The sequence below is a fragment of the Pseudorca crassidens genome, chromosome 1 (assembly GCF_039906515.1).
Source record: "Pseudorca crassidens isolate mPseCra1 chromosome 1, mPseCra1.hap1, whole genome shotgun sequence".
Classification (NCBI taxonomy): Eukaryota; Metazoa; Chordata; class Mammalia; order Artiodactyla; family Delphinidae; genus Pseudorca; species Pseudorca crassidens.
This window is the reverse complement of record NC_090296.1, coordinates 118,766,581-118,787,315: the sequence shown is the minus strand read 5'-3', so window position 1 is coordinate 118,787,315 and position 20,735 is coordinate 118,766,581. Positions and strand designations below refer to the sequence as shown.

The 20,735-nt window shown below is 35.9% G+C and overlaps 1 protein-coding gene across 8 annotated transcripts in view; it reads right to left on the bottom strand.

Annotated features, from left to right (window-relative positions):
* Nucleotides 1–20,735, bottom strand: part of LRRC49 (leucine rich repeat containing 49) — a 128,990-nt gene that overhangs the window by 13,938 nt on the left and 94,317 nt on the right. For all 8 annotated transcript variants that reach the window (XM_067752104.1, XM_067752099.1, XM_067752111.1 and 5 more), the window contains 2 exons: nt 3,640–3,877; nt 2,024–2,209 (listed from right to left, as the gene is read on the bottom strand). In XM_067752104.1, coding sequence (XP_067608205.1) covers nt 2,024–2,209; nt 3,640–3,877 — 424 coding nt within the window. The remainder of the gene's footprint in view (nt 1–2,023; nt 2,210–3,639; nt 3,878–20,735) is intronic.

Genomic DNA, 20,735 nt, shown 5'->3' with positions numbered 1-20,735 from the left:
TTTCATAGTTAATGAGGCTGCTACTCCCTGAAATCCGTCCTTCAGCTCACAACTAAGTTGTTTGGTCTAATATAGTCACCTAGTGGCCAGTGCTGGGCACTACTCCATCTTTTCCTCTTGATGCTCATAATTCAATTTAAGTCTCCTCAAGCAATATCATTCTCTCTTATACAAAGAGAAGTAGAAATACAGTATAACGTTATTATATATTGTCAACGATGAGATAAGCAGTTTTATTTTAGGTCTTTTATTAAAGGGTCAAATATCCCTGGCATTGACATTTTCGGAACTTTAAATCAAAATAAATTACATTGGTTCTTTCTCATTCTTCTCTATTTTATACAATTATATTATACTATTACTTCCTATCTCAAGGTTTTATAATAATTATTACATCTCCAGTAGTGATCCATATTTGGGTAAATACACTATTTAGGGTTAATTGAGATAACGATTTGGCCATTAATGAGGGAGAATTACTCACCCATAGCAAAAATAACTATTCTACTTCCAGTGTAGGCTAGCTTTGGAAACTTTTGGAATTAATTATTAGATCTGACCAGTGACCTGCAGCCTCCCTGGGGAAGTACCAAGAGGGTACATAAAGCTGAAACAAATCTCTTGAGAACTAGCTGGAGAAATTAATAGTCATCTGAAGGTCCCAGGTTTGCCCTACATCTTCAACAGATGGCTGATATTGTGGTCATGGGCCTACCATGGTTGATACAAATTTCACATGGCTTTTGTACAATGACCCAGAGACCTCCAGTCTCCTAATGGTATGCTGTAGTTTTGGAATTTTAGGCTAGAGTTACTTACAGTGTATCAGCTGCAGGGAAATACAGTTGCTATTACCACCGTGCTAACAAAGTTGATTATAGTTCATCTTACAATAAGGAGGTCTGAATTTTAAGAGATAATCACAATAATACTAACAGCATATTAGAGATTTTTTCCTTTAGAGGATTATTTAATTTCAGTTCTGGAATTCCACAGTAGAGGAAGAAGCATAGTTTCTCTCTTTTCTTCCAAAGTAATATTTAAAGACAACATGATCTTTGGATAGCTGGGGGATTAACCCTGAGACAAGCTTAGCAGAATCAATCTGAAAAATAACTCTTTACTAATAATTTTCCAGTTATTCAGATTCCAGGCACAATGCAGATATTCCAAAAGCATCTACTACAAACTATTAACAAAGCAGTCCAGACGTTTATGGACTTATGGTTGTTTTACTTCCTTTTTCACTCATCTTTATCTTCTTTTATCTTTCCTCCTTGCTTATTTCTCCTTCTCATCTCTTCTTTTTAAAATCACTCTTCTTTCCCTATGTACATTCTTTTTTTTCCATGTTATTCTTCCCTTCCCCTACCACAATCCTTATTAATTCACATTTAGTATCACTTCCCCATACCATTCTGCATGTCAGACAGTCTGTAAAGCACTCTGAAAAATACAAAGATCACATTACTTACAGAAGTGGGTTTTTTTTATTTTAAACTATTATCCTACCAACACTTTACTTCTCTGAATACTTACAAACTATCAAAAAAGTATTTACTATTCACCATGATCTGATTACTATTTTATTTTCAAAACTGTCTAGTACCTTAGAAGTTTTTAGATAAATAGTTTTAGCTTTTCAACATTTTAAATGTCAAGTTTTTTTTTTAGAAAAACATTATTTCTCAAAAGTTCTATCATGGTTTTATACATAAATGCCTGGCCATTTTTATGACTACTTCCCCTAAAAAGGAATTTTTTTTTTTTTTTTTTTTTTTTTGCAGTACGCAGGCCTCTCACTGTTGTGGCCTCTCCCATTGCGGGGCACAGGCTCTGGACACGCAGGCCCAGCGGCCATGGCTCACGGGCCCAGCCGCTCCGCGGCATGTGGGATCCTCCCGGACTGGGGCACGAACCCGTGTCCCCTGCATCGGCAGGCGGACTCTCAACCACTGCGCCACCAGGGAAGCCCCTAAAAATGAATATTTTAATTCTACAGTTGATTTCGTGTTTAGCTTACCTCTGTTCCATTTATTTTCTGCATATTAAAATGGCTCAGTCTAAACAGAACATAATATTTCCAGAGTGTAAAATTGACAACTGGATTTCCTTGAGGATCAACTGTCAGCTGGTCAACTCGACGGAGTTCTGCTAGTGCATTAAATTGCTGCAGCATTACAAGATTTGTTTCCTTGAATTTAAGGTGCTACAATAATAAAACAAAAAAAGAGGTGAATATTGAGTTTAACCATCTTAAAACATTAACATTAAAGCTTCACTGATCATTCCCCAAATAAATGTAAACTTTACGCTTAGCTAATATGTTTCCAATTACATTAAACCAACTGAATGTATTAAACTTACATAAACTTTAATCCACCTAATGCAAAATTAGTGATGGAATATATTAATCCATCCAACATTGGATTCAAAGTGATTTCCCTTCTGCAAAGGACATCCCCCTATTTATTAACAACCTAAGAGTCTTAAAAATTATATAAATACACAATAATTCAGACTCTTCCAGGCATTACAATGATTTTATATGCTTTACACTGAGATGAAATCTACAAAGGAAAGATCAGAAGTAAAAATTTCAGAATTTTATAAATGCAGGGCTCACACAGAGCTTCTGAGAAGAACTAGTTAACCATTATTACTTTTATCTTGCTAATTACTACGTATGCTACTTAAACTGGCTACCAGAAAATAAAATCATTAAAACCGAAATGCTAATATAAGTGTTCTGTCTGAATGTGGATGATCTTTTCTAAACATACTATCTCCACCTCTGTCTTCTTTAGGGAGGATGATATAACAAAAGAAAAAAAAACACTTAATAAAGGGTAGGTGAGGGAAATCACTTGGCTGACAGAGAAAAACACAATGATAATAAAAACTCAGGAAAGAATTCATGGAAATCACAGTTTCTGCAAATTCACGCTAATAAATAGTACAATAATACTATAATTGGAAAGGGCTAATTTCTCAAAGTAATTTTTTTTTTTTTTTTTTGCAGTACGCGGGCCTCTCACCGCTGTGGCCTCTCCCGTTGCGGAGCACAGGCTCCGGACGTGCAGGCTCAGCGGCCATGGCTCACGGGCCCAGCCACTCCTCGGCACATGGGATCCTCCTGGACTGGGGCGTGAACCCGTGTCCCCTGCATCGGCAGGCGGACTCTCAACCACTGCGCCACCAGGGAAGACCCTCTCAAAGTAATTTTAATGAGCTATTAAAGTTATTTTAAGTGTTGTTAGGGGACTACTGTAAAAATTATACGTAAATATATATGTCCCATTAATACCAGGTACAATAAATGAATATATAATATACAGTTGGGTGAGGTCTTGTTGAAAGTTTTACAAAGTAGAAATATATAATTTGAATAAAATTACATTAGCCCGTTATACTCCATAAAGAAGCATTTTCTAGAGAGATAATTTCCAATATTTACAGAAGACTGCAAGGCCATTTATGAATACTAATTTAAATCCCAGATTCAGAAAATCAACACAAGAACTTAGTCTCCCTGCCAGATAGAAACTGCAGAAATAAAAGGTAAAACAGGTCTTTGGCCTGAATATAAAAGTCATGACTGAGAAGAATTCAAACATACAACTAAAAGAAAATGTTTACCAAAGAATTAGGAAACTTAATCTTCAATTTGGGAAGCACTTGGACGATTTCATCAAATTCTATGAAAGTGAAGGACACTGTTGTCACCATTCCTGCTGTTTGCACACTCCAATTCCGATCCAGACATTCCAGCGCTCCTGAGCCATACAAGGAAAGTGTGTCTCCATCCACTTCGACAAGGTGTGTGTCTGTGACAGATAGACCTTGTAAAGCACTGGTGAGTCCTGAGTCCAGAGACCTGGAAAACCCAACATATAATTTTAAATGAAAGTCTTATCATGCAAAGTAAATAACAGATTATAAAGACCTGTTGGAAAGGTATTTGAAATTTTATATTCACTTTTTTTCATTTCAGTAATTAAACCCAGAGCACCAAAGATTAATTTTCAATAGAATATCTACAAGTTTTGTATTCTTCTAGTCATGTACTTTAATTCAAAAAGAGGCACATGTGAACAAGAAAAATACCACTTTTAAACCCAAATTATTTATATCAATGAAAGATAATTGATATTCTATATAGTTTTAAAACAATCCATTTAATATATCATAGATATCTTTGCATGTGAAAACAAATAGGTTTTCCTAATCTATGAAGTATTCTACTGTCTGGCTGAAAAAAAACTGTATTTTACAAAATAATATTTCTATAGTAAGAACCATGTAATATAAAACTACGTTTATAAAACACTTGGGAATTTATATAATAACTGCTAAGAATAATTCCTCTCTCAGAAGCTGGATTAAAGGGTAACTTTGACTTTCTATTTTTGAATATTTCAATGTTGTTTGAAATTTTGCAAGTGTATATATATTACAGTTATAAGCAGTAAAATCAATGAAGATTTCCTCCCCATTTTGAAATAAGAAATGATAAAAAAATCCACTACTGACTCTATGTGTGTGTGTGTGTGTGTATATATATATATACACACACACACACACACACACACATACAGATATAAAATAACTTCACATATCTACTGAATATGATCATTGTTATTATTTTCAGTTAGAGCCACATGTTTTATAAAAGGTTTCCTAAATGATAGCTCTTTGAAGAAGAAAAGAAATAGCTTGATCCAATTCAAATTTTCTACTTTGTGAATAGAGACATAACTATTTGTTTTACCCAATCTCAAAACTCAATCGATGTTTGGTTTTTGTTCTATGGGTTTTCGTTCTGGAATTCTGCTCTCAGACAGTATTTATTTGCCCTTACTAAATATATTCGTGCTTTGCTCTCCTTTGTGCTCCTATGGAATTTTGTACACTCTTCCAATACATCACTTCTCATACTCAAGCATAATTATGTGTTTACAATTTTGACTATATTTTTTCAGCTTTGGGGCTCTGGAATCTATGAGCTTTTCACAATGGGCCTTTCACAATGTAAATGACTGCATTACTAAAGATCTTCAACAAAAGTTTTATAATGCCGATGCTGGGAGTAAGACTGACAAACCATCACCCTGTTGGTTTATCATGCTTTACTAGACTTACTATGCTTATTTCATAAGCACCAGTTAACATGTAACACATTTGTTGACACAATAAGAAGCTGGGTAATGACATCAGTCAACTCTAAGTGAATATGCAACTGAGAAAATATAAAAGGACTGATTTCTGCCAGACTAGTGCTCAAGACAATGATTATTATATGACAATAATCAAACATTCAATGAGCAGTGGTGTGTGAATAATCTTAGATGATAATCCTATAAATGTAATGGCTGATAATATAGAACAAAAATAAGATGAGAATTAAGAGTTCCTTTGATTGTGCTTTGTGTGATAACTTTGTGTTGAGCTATGTAAAGCATATAATCATTTCTAGAATAGGATAAAGGATAGGAGTTACATTTCAATGCCACTGAAATAAAGAGGGCTTAATGAAAAGAATATATACCACTATTACAGCACTTAACCACACTGCACTGCAACTACCTGTTTCCTTGTCCGTCTCTCTTACTAAACATTGTGATCCTTGAGGGCTCACACTTTGTCACATTCACTATAGTAGATCCAGCACCTAGCACAGTTCCCTAGCACAGGTTGTGCTCAATAAATATTTCTTCGAAGAATTAATGAGACAATTATGAAGTTTCTTATGAGTATCTATTGACTCTTAAGAAGGGTGCTCCAATCATAAACTGTGGTTTGAGCAAAGGGACAAGTCAGTGACATAGTCACGGGCTAAGGGTTAGTAAGAAGGTTTCTGCAGGTGAGGCAAAGACCAATAATGAAGAAGTAAAGTCAAGGCAAGGAAAAGGTTTGCTAGTTGATGTAGTGATGCCTGATGGTCATGACATGCAACAAAAGAAGTTGAATCACAGCTATGCACCAAAAACATGAATAAATCCTTTGAGAAGTTGTGTTGTTTTATATCATCTATTTGGAAGTGTCTTGTTTACCTTTTTCCCACATGATTAAAGGTTTAAGAATATAAACTACAAAATGAAATGTCTATTATTAGAAAAGGATTATTTTCTTTAAAGGTTTGTCAAGCAAACTGTTAGGAAAATAAGTGAAATAAACAAACCTAGCCTCAGCAAAACAGTTGTATAGTTATAAAACAAAGCAGAAGTAATTTCTAACTTTTATAGACCTCACATGGACATTCAGTAACAACAAATGGCAAGTTTGCTGGGCTGTAGATAGGAAACAAAGCACCTATTAAATAGGTCATACAAGACCAAACCCATTTCAGTTATTTTCTGAACGAGGCTTGAGGTTAGCCTCAAACTCTGGCCAATATGGACTAGAGGAACCTGTTCCTCAGGGAAGGTGTGCTCTGATTTCCATAAAAAATAACTTAGGAAGTTTGTTCCCCATGTTTATATGTTGGGGATTGTCTTTCCAGTTTTCCCTGTGTGCTTAATAGATATGTCCACATCTTTTTAGTCAAACATACATACATATTATTTCATTTGCTCCCTCATTCACTTATTCACCAAACATTTGCTAAAAGCCCACAGGGCACTGTCCTAAGAATTCTGTCACAGGCAACCAACTCATCTGAATTGATAAGAACAATCAGTATAGAAACCATGTGCAAGTTTTTAAATATATCAAAACTCTCTTCACTTTTACTGGGCTATGTTCCCAGAAACATAACTGCTCTAATCATACTCTGCAGTTAAATTAATAAACACATGGGTATAATTTCTAAACTGAAATGACCTCAACCTCATTAAACAAATAGGTTAATCTGGAGAGCCTATTATGTGTCAGACATTGTGGTAGGCTTTGGGGATATAAAGATAAATTAATACTTATTTGTCCCTAAAGAGCTCCCAATCTGGATGGAGGGTGGAAAGCAAGATAAATGTATACATTAATCTTAATATAATATTTATGTTTATTGTCATATAATGAATATTTAAGCAATATGCTATGGAAATGCAGAGGAAGAACAATTAATTCTTCTAGTGGGGAGAAGTGAGGTTTCAAAAGGAGGTAGTATTTGGGGCTTCCCTGGTGGCGCAGTGGTTGAGAATCTTCCTGCTAATGCAGGGGACACAGGTTCAAGCCCTGGTCTGGGAAGATCCCACATGCTGCAGAGCAACTAGGCCCGTGAGCCACAACTACTGAGCCTGCGCGTCTGGAGCCTGTGCTCCGCAACAAGAGAGGCCGCGACAATGAGAGGCCCGCACACCGCGATGAAGAGTGGCCCCCGCTTGCCACAACTAGAGAAAGCCCTCGCACAGAAATGAAGACCCAACACAGCCAAAAATAAATAAATAAATAAAGCCAAGCATTTGAAGCCCTTAAAAAAAAAAAAAGGAGGTAGTATTTGAACTGGCCCTTGAAAGATGAACAGTAGAATTTCATCAGAAGTAGAAGGAGGAAGCACACTTTAGGTAAGAAAAATAGAATAAATAAAGGCACAGAAGCCTAATTATATATAACATATTCAGTTAAGAACAATTTCAATATGTATGGAACACTGAAACATAGAAATTAAACACTTAAACATATGGGGGAGTAGAAGCTGAAAAGTCAGATTTTATCCCATAAGGTTGAGGAGCAGAAAAAGATTTTTAAATAAAAAATAACAGAACCATATTCAATGCAAGTTTTTAAGCATCTCCAATGTGCCATGCATGGAGCTAGGTTCTGGTGCTGGGGATAAAAAGATGAATAAGATATGTTCCCTGCCCTCAAGGACTTACTTGAGACAGATAATAAATTGGTGAACTTTGTGGAGGATGCAGCAGGGAGAGACTGAATGGAGAGAGATTAGTAGGAAGACCAGTGCAATAGTGTCAACTAGACCACATAAGAGCATAACAAAAAAGAGGGTATCATGCAGTAGAAAAGGCATTGGCAAGAAAATCAGATAGAGCTTAGTTCAAACCCCAGATCTGTCAGTGATAAATAGATGACTTTTGGAGCAAGTTGTTTAATTTCTTTGCAGTTTCAGTTTCCTTGTATGTAAAATGCTGATCATAATACATATTTTTTCAGAGTTGTTATTAAGACTAGAAATCATATTCTAAACAACACTCCATGTTTAGTTCAATACATTTTAGTGATAATTATTAATAAAAGAAGAGAACACAGATATACCAGATATTTAAGAGATCATAAAATCGGACTTAGTGATTGTCGAGAAGGAAGGTGAGGGAGGATTCAAGTGTTATTCAAATGTTTTAGACTAGGTGATGGAGTCACCTGGTCTAGGTTTTACCCCTGCCTAGTTTAAATTTATGCTCTAAGAAATGTGGTATTCCTCTATGGAGGATCTATGCTTTAAAATTTGTTTCTCCATGAAGCCCAATACATTTCCATGTATATTTCCCTACTCAAGTGTTATTTATATAACAGTAGGCAGTTTGCCATCAAATAGGAATTCTCTTCAAGATCTTTACTGGTTAATTCCAAGTCCAAATGTTCATTTATCCAACTCAATCTTTATATAAGAATTAATCAGAAAACTATTCCATGCATTCTTGATTAGTAGAGGACACTAAGACAGGGTGATTAACTTAATGCAACACAGTCATGAGTCCCTGGAAGCCAGACTAAATGGAGAATATACTCTTAAATGCCTATATGGATAAAAAAGACAATATTTCAGAGGACTACAGGTTTTTAAAAAAATCTTTATGCATTCTATAAGAGGCTAGAACAGAAAGACTTAAAATATTTCATAAGTTTCTTTTCCCAGTGAATAAGTGGTGCTGATTCCTATAATAACATATTTTATGAACTTCTATTACAACATTCATAGGTGTGGAAATTCATTTTATGCATTATATTTTATTACAGTAGTGTTGGCTAAAATACCACAGTGTTCATAGACAGGAAATGACCAAAAATAAACCAGCTTCACTGCATGCATCCAATGTAAGCAAAGAAAACATTACACCAAGTACTTTCCCATTTCTGGCAAGGGAAAGAAACCTGTAGTATGTCACTTTACTACAGATATGTCCCAAGTACAGTGAACAGTGAAATCATTAATGGGATATACCAAAGTTTTACAGAATTTCTTCTCTTTATGTGCCTGTAATCTTTTCATGGATACTTATTTCCAGGCGTTTAGTTACACACCCACAAGCCAAAGGTCACAGACATTGTAACACAAGAATTAGCCACTTTTTTGGCATTATGAAATACTAAATACTATAAATGGGATTGTTGAAAATGGAAAATCTCATGAAGTATTAAAAAACAAATTGGAACCCTAAGGAAGAGACTTTGCGGCCCTCTGACTAGCTTTCTACCTTCAGAGAGAGCCAGGCTTATATCATTCCCAAGAGATGAAATTTAATTATATTTTTAAAGACTTACAGAGAATGTAGCTTCTAATATTTAAAATGTTTCACTTTGTGCTTTCAGATAAAAAAGTAGACAGAATGAGCACATGTGTTTGAAACCTCTCCCTCTAAGGCCCTTAAAGTAACTTAAATGTTATACACACACAATAACAAGTAAAAAGGAAAGGGGGAGACAATCTTCAGCAAGAAGTTTCAACAAATTTCTGGAAGCTGGAAGGTGAAGAATTTTGAGTGAGGAAGAAGGACAAAGGAAGCCATAGCTTTGAATATGAACTGGAGACAAGAACAAAGATGACAGCCAAGCTGCCCAGTAGAACTTTGGAAAGGAAAGAACAGAGATATGATGGAAGATGGGAATGAGAAGTGAGGGAGAGGCATTAATTGAAGATCTGCAAAAGTACCCTACTACCTACTCCTCCCACTGCCAATAAAACAGTCAGAGGGGCATTGCAGTTCAGTGGGAAAAGGAAAGAATACTCAATAAATAGCACTGGGGCAACTGGTTATTCCTAAGGGGAAAAACAAATTTGACATCAGCCTCAAATTTAAAAATCAATTCCAAGTGTAATAAAGACTAAAATATGATAGGCAAAATTTTAAACCTTTAGGAAGACAAAATGGGAGAATATTTTTATAATCTCAATGTAGTAAAAGATTTTTTCCCTTAAACACAATCCAAATGGGTAAACCATAAAAAAAGAGATAATACATATTGGTATCTTCAAAATATAAATGACATTTAAAGTCAAAGAAATATATGATATTGCTTAGGGGGGAAGCAGAGAGTGAAAAGAGGGCCCAGGACCAAACTCAGAGGAATTCTACCATCTAGAGGTTGAGAGGATAGAAGTACTTGAGGATATGAAAAAGACAAATAATCCAAGTAAAAAGCAAAGGCTACTAGTAATATGATGTAAAATAATAAACTGTAAACAATGGTCCAAAAGGAAATAATGAGACTAAATTAGGTCAGGGACATAGAAAGCTTCAACAAGAGTGGATTCCATTCAAAAGACAAAAAAAGAAATTCAAAGAAATTGGAATGTGGTAAAGGCAGCACAAATTTCTTTGTTAAACAAACAAAAACAACACAACAAAACAGGCCATCAGAAACCCCAGATAAAAAGAAATTATGTAAGAAAGCCATGGCTCAAATACGAAGCAATCTGTCCCTGCATTGGCAGGCGGATTCTTAAACACTGCACCACCAGGGAAGCCCTCAAAATTATTTAAAGGCAAAAACATATTTAGCTGCTGCTACATGGGCAAACACAGACAGACCAAAAAGACTGAGAAACAAAAGGCTGGGGAAGAAGATACTTAGGGAAAGAGGGACTTTGAGAAGCTCCTGTGTATTCCAGGGAACCTAGAGGGCAACACTTATGTCCACACTTACGCTTAGAAAAGACCTGAGAGGACCCTAAACAACCACCTCAAACTGTGGAAAGACAAAGACAAAGAGAGATTCCTGAAAGCAACAAGAGAGAAATGACTAGTCTTGTAAAAGGAATTCTCAATAAGAGTAACAGCCAATTTCTAATCAAAAACCAAGCAAGGCAGAAGGCAGTGGGATGACACACCTGAAGTGTTGAAAGAAAAAAAAAAACCTGTTAACCAAGAATTCTATATCCAGCAAAACTGTACTTCAAAACTCAGGGAGAAATTAAGACATTTCTAGATAAACAAAAACTGTGAGAGTTCATTGCTAGTATACGTGCCCTTTAAGAAATGCTAAAAGTCCTTTAGATTGAAATGAAAGGACCCTAGACAATAACTCAAAGTCACATGAAGAAATAAAGAATACTGGAAAAGGTAATTACACAGATAAATATAGAAGCTGGTGTTACTGTAATTTTGGTTGGTAACTCCTCTTTTTTCCTATAAGATTTAATAGACAAATGCATAAAATAATAACTATAAATCTATGTTAATGTCCACACAATGTATAAGGATGAAATTTGTGATGACAGCAACATAGAGGGGAGTGGAGCTATATAAGAGCAAAGTGTTTGTATATCATTGCAACTAAGTTGGTATTAATGCAAACTAAAATGTTATACATTAAGATGTTAATTGTAATCCTCAGGGTAACAACTAAAAAAAAAACTACAAAATACAGAGTAAAAGGAATGAGAAGGGAATTAAAATGTTACACTAAAAAATCAAACACAAAAGAAGAAAGTAATGGAGGAATTGATGAACAAAGAAGATATACAAGTAGAAAAAAATAGCAAAATGACTGAAGTAAGACCTTTCTCATTAGGACCTGATAGATTAAATTCTCCAACTAAAAGACAGATATGCAGAATGGATTTTAAGAAAATGATTCAACTATATGCTTTCTACAAAATTAAAAGACACAAATAGATTGAAATTGAAAGGAAGGAAAAAGATATTCAAAGCACATGGTAACCAAAAGAGATGTTATATAACAAATTGTCACAGGAGACATGCAAGAGACATAGAAGGACATTTTATATTGATAAAAGGGTCAATTCATCAAGAACACATAAGAATTATAAACATATATGCACTTAACACCCAAAATATATGAAGGAAAAACTGACAGAACTGAAGGGAGAAATAGTTCTACAATAATAGTTGGAGACTTCAATACCCTACTTTCAATAATGGATGGAATATCTAGACAGATCAAAAAGAAATAGAGGACTTGAAGAAGACTATAAAACAACTAGATATAACAGATGTATATAGAAGATTCTACCCAACATTAGAATACGCATTCTTCTTAAGTGCACATGGAACATTCTTCAGGACAGAAGCCACAAAATGAGTCTCAATAAATTTTGAAAGTTTGAACTCACACTATGAAATGAAACTAGAAATCAATAACAGAAGGAAATCTGGAAAATTCACAAGTATGTGGAAATTAAACAATACACTCAACCAATAGGTCAAGGAAGATATAGAGCAAGGGAAATTAGAAAAGTATAGCTGATAGAAACTGTAATGTAAAAAGGTGGGAAGAAAGGTAAAAAGGATAGGTTCATCTTGCCCACTGCAGATTTCAGAGCTACTATCTATAGCAGAGGGAATAAGAAATAGAGGTTTCATTACACGCTACAAAAGTTATCAATAAAATAATTATAGATATATAGTGTTGGGGGGAGAGAGGTGAATGAGCTGAATCCTCACCTACTACAGCAAAAAGTATATCTAAATCTTATAAATCAAGAAATAGAATGATATACATTCAGAGATTTGATAGAAATGGAGTCAGCAAGATATACTTTAAAAAAAGAGTAGCCCAACCCTAAAAAACAATGAAGTAATACCATTTGCAGCAACATGGATGGACCTAGAGATTGTCTTACTGAGTGAAGTCAGACAGAGAAGGACAAATATCATATATCGCTTATATGTGGAATCTAAAAAAATGGTACAAATGAACTTATTTGCAAAGCAGAAATATACTCACAGTGAAAACAAACTTATCATTGCCAGGGTGGAAAGGGGAGGGAGGGATAAATTGGGAGATTGGGATTGACATATACACACTACTAAATATAAAATAGGTAACTAATCAGGACCTACTGTATAGCACAGGGAACTCAATACTCTATAATGGCCTATATGGGAAAAGAATCTAAAAACGAGTGGATATATGTATATGCATAACTGATTTAATTTGGTGTACACCTGAAACTAACACAACATTGTAAATCAACTATACTCCAATAAAATTTTTTTAAATAAATAATTAAAAATAAAAAATTTTTAAAAAGAGTAGCCACATAGGTAAAAGGAAAATCAGGTGAATGTGCTATCAAGAAAGCCAATGCAAAGAGCCTATCAACAATGAGTATTAACTACGTCAACAAGTGTGGAGTGTTCAAGCAAAATAAGAACTTAAAGTTCAAAAAGTCAATCTGGATCCTCTGGTTAAGAGCCCCTCATGTAGGCATATTCAAGGTACAATAAGCTCTTTTAGAAATATTTCTACCTTTCTGATATAACAGATTTTACAGGCATCAGATAACCACAAACTAAATTGGAAAAAAATTATCTACAACCACTAGAAGTTATAAGTAACTGATTTTGCATTATAGTCTCTACCAATTGTCTATCTCTAAAAGTTTATTTATCTGACTTCATATATAAATATCATCTGTGTCTCCTTGATTTAACAGTTTTTAGATCATCAAAAAGGGCCAGACCATGAAAACGTAACTGTGTCTCTATGGCACTCTGACCTTACATCAGTAGAAATTTTTTGCCAGAAACTGTGGACCTCTTTCCTAATGATTCATTACGGCTCTCCACATACTCTGCATTGAACCCACACATCACTTTTCCCATCTCTTCCAAACTCTTCCTTGTGCTCTTGGCTTAAAAAGCCTCTTTGTGGAACTCCTAATAAAAATTCTGAAACTCTTGGCAGTAACTATAAGTCACAATAATTTTCACTAGCAGATACTTCTTCTTTCTCTTGGAAATAACTGTTTGTTTTCGGGACCATAAAAATGAACTCTAAAAAAAAAAAAAAAAAAAAAAATGAACTCTAAAATTTTAAATTATTTTACAGGGCCACAAAATTTTTGAACAGAAGTTGCTTAAAAAGTTTAGAGTGTCAAGAAAGTCACATTAATAGCCTAGAGTCCACCTATCAGTCCACCTAATAGTCAGAATCCAACTATCAGAAATAGTTTTGCCAGGTAAAAGAACGAATTAATAAACAAAGACACTCCTACAATCACTGCAGCTGCCAACGCTAGTAAAACGTGAACAGTGAACATCTCTGTGACAAGGGCATAGGATGCATGGCTGAGATGGGGAGGAGATAAGGCTGGTCACTGTTGAATACTCTGGCCACTAGTTCCACACCCGTTCTATCATCTGTAACTTCAGTATCTACAATAATAACGGCAGCTGATCTTCTCTCCTCTCCTCCTCTCATTGATTTCTACTCTTCTCCAGCAACCCATTCTCATGGCCATAATGGGTGCCAAATTACTCTTATGTTGTTATTACTTAGATATATTCCACCTCTACAATCTTCAACTTCAAAAACTTAATCTGACCATAAATTCCCACTATTCCAGCCGACTATTAATTCTCTTGCTTTATGTACTTATCTTTAATTTCATTTAGACTGCTAGTCACAGAAATAATAAATTTTCTCCCAATCTCTTGACAACGTTCTCCTTTTTAATTCTTTAAAAATAGCCTAGGGGCTTCCCTGGTGGAGCAGCGGTTGAGAGTCTGCCTGCCGATGCAGGGGACACGGGTTCGTGCCCCAGTGCGGAAAGATCGCACATGCCACGGAGTGGCTGGGCCCGTGAGCCATGGCTGATAAGCCTGCGAGTCCGGAGCCTGTGCTCCGCAACAGGTGAGGCCACAACAGTGAGAGGCCTGCGTACCAAAAAAAAAAACAAAACAAAAATAGCCTAGACCCTCTTGGTGCTCCAGCCAGGCATCAGGGCTGTGCCTCTGAGGTGGGAGAGCCAAGTTTAGGACACCAGTCCACAAGAGACCTCCCAGCTCCACGTAATGTCATACGGCGAAAATCTACCAGAGATCTCCATCTCAATGTCAAGACCCAGATCCCTCAACGACGAGCAAGCTACAGTGCTGGACATGCTATGCCAAACAACTAGCAAGACAGGAACACAACCCCATCCATCAGCAGAGAGGCTGCCTAAAATCATAATAAGGCCACAGACACCCGAAAACACACGACAAGACGTGGACCGGCCCATCAGAAAGACAAGATCTCGCCTCATCCACCAGAACACAGGCTCTAGTCCCCTCCACCAGGAAGCCTACACAACCAACTGAGCCAACCTTAGACACTGGCGACAGACACCAAAAACAAGGGGACCTATGAACCTGCAGCCTGAAAAAGAAGACCCCAAACACAGTAAGTTAAGCAAAATAAGAAGACAGAGAAAAACACAGCAGATGAAGGAGGAAGGCAAAAACCCACCAGACCAAACAAATGAAGAGGAAATAGGCAGTCTACCTAAAAAAGAATTCAGGAATAATGATAGTAAAGATGATCCAAAATCTTGGAAATAGAAAGGAGAAAATACAAGAAACGTTTAACAAGGACCTATAAGAACTAAAGAGCAAACAAACAGTGATGAACAACACAATAAATGAAATTAAAAATTCTCTACAAGGGATCAATAGCAGAATAACTGAGGCAGAAGAACGGTAAAGTGACCTGGAAGATAAAATAGTGGAAATAACTACTGCAGAGCAAAATAAAGAAAATGAATGAAAAGAACTGAGGACAGTCTCAGAGACCTCTGGGACAACATTAAACACACCAACATTTGAATTATAGGGGTCCCAGAAGAAGAAGAGAAAAAGAAAGGGACTGAGAAAATATTTGAAGAGATTATAGTTGAAAACTTCCCTAATATGGGAAAAGAAATAGTTAATCAAGTCCAGGAAGCACAGAGAGTCCCATACAGGATAAATCCAAGGAGAAACACACCAAGATACATACCAAACTATCAAAAAATAAATACAAAGAAAAAATATTAAAAGCAGCAAGGGAAAAACAACAAATAACACACAAGGGAATCCCCATAAGGTTAACAGCTGATCTTTCAGCAGAAACTCTGCAAGCCAGAAGGGAGTGGCAGGACATATTTAAAGTGATGAAGGAGAAAAACCTACAACCAAGTTTACTCGACCCAGCAAGGATCTCATTCAGATTTGACAGAGAAATCAAAAAACCTTTACAGACAAGCAAAAGCTAAGAGAATTCAGCATTACCAAACCAGCTTTACAACAAGTGCTAAAGGAACTTCTCTAGGCAGGAAACACAAGAGAAGGAAAAGACCTACAAGAACAAACCCAAAACAATTAAGAAAATGGTAATAGGTACATACATATCGATAATTACCTTAAATGTAAATGGATTAAATGCTCCAACCAAAAGACACAGATTGGCTGAATGTACACAAAAACAAGACCCATATATATGCTGTTTACAAGAGATTCACTTCAGACCTACGGACACATACAGACTGAAACTGAGGGGATGGAAAAAGATATTCCATGCAAATGGAAATCAAAAGAAAGCTGGAGTAGCAATTCTCATATCAAACAAAATAGACTTTAAAATAAAGACTATTACAAGAGACAAAGAAGGACACTACATAATGATCAAGGGATCAATCCAGAAGTAGCTATAACAATTGTAAATATTTATGTACGCAACATAGGAGCACCTCAATACATAAGGCAAATACTAACAGCCATAAAAGGGGAAATCAACAGGAACACAATTATAGTAGGCGACTTTAACACCCCACTTTCACCAATGGACATATCAACCAAAATGAAAATAAATAAGGAGACACAAGCTTTAAATGATACATTAAATAAGATGGACTTAATTGATATTTATAGGACATTCCACCCAGAAACAAAAGAATACATTTTCTTCTCAAGTGCTCATGGAACATTCTCCACGATAGATCATATCTTGGGTCACAAATCAAGCCTCAGTAAATTTAAGAAAATTGAAATTGTATCAAGTATCTTTTCTGACCACAATACTATGAGACTAAATATCAATTACAGAAAAAACATGTGAAAAAAATACAAACACATGTAGGCTAAACAACACTACTTAATAACCAAGAGATCACTGAAGAAATCAAAGAGGAAATCAAAAAATACCTAGAAACAAATGACAATGAAAATATGACGACCCAAAACCTACGGGATGCAGCAAAAGCATTTCTAAGAGGGAAGTTTATAGCAATACAATCCTACCTTAAGAAACAGGAAACATCTCAAATAAACAACCTAACCTTACACCTAAAGCAATTAGAGAAAGAAGAACAGAAAATCCAAAAGTTAGCAGAAGGAAAGAAATCATAAAGATCAGATCAGAAATAAATGAAAAAGAAATGAAGCAAACGATAGCAAAGATCAATAAAACTAAAAGCTGGTTCTTTGAGAAGATAAACAAAATTGATAAACCATTAGCCAGACTCATCAAGAAAAAAAATCAATAGAATTAGAAATGAAAAAGGAGAAGTAACAACAGACACTGCAGAAATACAACAGATCATGAAAAATTACTATAAGCAACTATATGCCAATAAAATGGACAACCTGGAAGAAATGGACACATTCTTAGAAAAGCACAACTTTCTGAGACTGAACGAGGAATAAACAGAAAATATGAACAGACCAATCACAAGCACTGAAATTGACACTACGATTAAAAATCTTCCAACAAATAAAAGCCGAGGACTGGATGGCTTAACAGGCAAATTCTATCAAACATTTAGAGAAGAACTAACACCTATGCTTCTCAAACTCTTCCAAAATATAGCAGAGGGACGAACACTCCCAAACTCATTCTACGAGGCCACCATCACCTTGATACCAAAACCAGACAAAGACGTCACAAAGAAAGAAAACTACAGGCCAATATCACTGATGAACATAGATGCAAAAATCTAGCAAACAGAATCCAACAGCATCTTAAAAGGATCATACACCATGATCAAGTGGGGTTTATCCCAGGAATGCACAGATTCTTCAATATACGCAAATCAATCAATGTGATACACCATATTAACAAATTGAAGGAGAAAAACCATACGATCATCTCAATAGATGCAGAGAAAGCTTTCGACAAAATTCAACACGCATTTATGATTAAAAACCCTCCAGAAAGTAGTCATAGAGGGAACTTTCCTCAACATAATAAAGGCCTTATATGATAAACCCACAGCCAATATCATCCTCAATGGTGAAAAACTGAAACCATTTCCACTAAGATCAGGAAGAAGACAAGGTTGCCCACTCTCAACAATATTATTCAACAGAGTTTTGGAAGTTTTATCCACAGCAATCAGAGAAGAAAAAAAATAAAAGGAATCCAAATTGGAAAAGAAGAAGTAAAGCTGTCACTGTTTGCAGATGACATGATACTACACAGAAAATCCTAAAGATGCTACCAGATAACTACTAGAGCAAATCAATGAATCTGGTAAAGTAGCAAGATACAAAATTAATGCACAGAAATCTCTGCCATTCTTATACACTATGATGAAAAATCTGAAAGTGAAATTAAGAAAACACTCCCATTTACCATTGCAACAAAAAGAAAAAAATACCTAGGAGTAAACCTACCTAAGGAGACAAAAGACCTGTATGCAGAAAACTACAAGACACTGATGAAAGAAATTAAAGACGATACAAATAGATGGAGAGATATACCATGTTCTTGGATTGGAAGAACCAACATTGTGAAAATGACTCTACTACCCAAAGCAATCTACAGACTCAATACAATCCCTATCAAACTACCACTGGCATTTTTCACAGAACTAGAACAAAAAATTTCACAATTTGTATGGAAACACAAAAGACCCTGAATAGCCAAAGCAATCGTGAGAAAGAAAAACGGAGCTGGAGGAATCAGACTCCCTAGCTTCAGACTATACTACAAAGCTACAGTAATCAAGCCAGCATGGTACTGGCACAAAAACAGAAAGATAGATCAATGGAACAGCATAGAAAGCCCAGAGATAAATCCACACACATATGGTCATCTTATCTTTGATAAAGGATACAAGAATATATAGAGGAGAAAAGACAGCCTCTTCAATAAGTGGTGCTGGAAAAACTGGACAGCTACATGTAGAAAAATGAAATTAGAACACGCCCTAGCAGCATACACAAAAATAAAGTCAAAATGGATTAAAGACCTAAACGTAAGGCCAGACACTATCAAACTCTTAGAGGAAAACATAGGCAGAACACTCTATGACATCAATCACAGCAAGATCCTTTTTGACCCACCTCCTAGAGAAATGGAAATAAAAACAAAAATAAACAAATGGGACCTAATGAAACTTAAAAGCTTTTGCACAGCAAAGGAAACCATAAACAAGACGAAAAGAGAACCATCAGAATGGGAGGAAATATTTGCAAATGAAGCAACTGACAAAGGATTAATCTCCAATATTTACAAGCAGCTCATGCAGCTCAATATCCAAAAAACAAATACGCCAATCCAAAAATGGGCAGAAGACCTATACACATTTCTCCAAAGAAGATATACAGATTGCCAACAAACACAAGAAAGAATGCTCAACATCATTAATCATTAGAGAAATGCAAATCAAATCTACAATGAGATATCATCTCACACCAGTCAGAATGGCCATCATCAAAAAATCTAGAAACAATAAATGCTGGAGAGGGTGTGGAGAAAAAGGAACACTCTTGCACTGTTGGTGGGAATGTAAATTGATACAGCCACTACAGAGAACAGTATGGAGGTTTCTTAAAAAAACTACAAATAAAACTACCATACGACCCAGCAATCCCACTACTGGGCATATACCCTGAGAAAACCATAATTCAAAAAGAGACATGTACCAAAATGTTCACTGCAGCTCTATTTACAATAGCCAGGACATGGAAGCAACCTAAGTGTCCATCAACAGATGAATGGATAAAGAAGATGTGGCACATATATACAATGGAATAGTACTCAGCCATAAAAAGAAACGAAATTGAGTTATTTGTGGTGAGGTGGATGGACCTAGAGTCTGTCATACAGAGCGAAGTAAGTCAGAAATAGAAAAAGAAATACCGTATGCTAACACATATATATGGAATGTAAGAAAAAAAAAAGGTCATGAAGAACCTAGGGGTAAGACAGGAATAAAGACACAGACCTACTAGAGCATGGACTTGAGGATATGAGGAGGGGGAGGGGTAGGCTGTGACGAGGTGAGAGAGTGGCATGGACATATATACACTACCAAGCGTAAAGTGGATAGCTAGTGGGAAGCAGCCGCGTACCACAGGGAGATCAGCTAGGTGGTTTGTGACCGCCTAGAGGGGTGGGATAGGGAGGGTGGGAGGGAGGGAGACACAGGAGGGAAGAGATATGGGAACATGTGTATATGTATAACTGATTCACTTTATTATAAAGCAGAAACTAACACACCATTGTAAAGCAATTATACTCCAATAAAGATGTTTAAAAAAAATCTACAAACAATAAATGCTGGAGAGGGTGTGGAGAAAAGGGAACCCTCTTGCTCTGTTGGTAGGAATGTAAATTGATGCAGCCACTATGGAGAACAGTATGGAGGTTCCTTAAAAAACTAAAAATAAAACTACCATATGACCCAGCAATCCCACTACTGGGCATCTACCCTGAGAAAACCATAACTCAAAAAGAGTCATGTACCAAAATGTTCATTGCAGCTCTATTTACAATAGCCAGAACATGGAAGCAAGCTAAGTGTCCATTAACAGACGAATGGATAAAGAAGATGTGGTACATATATATAA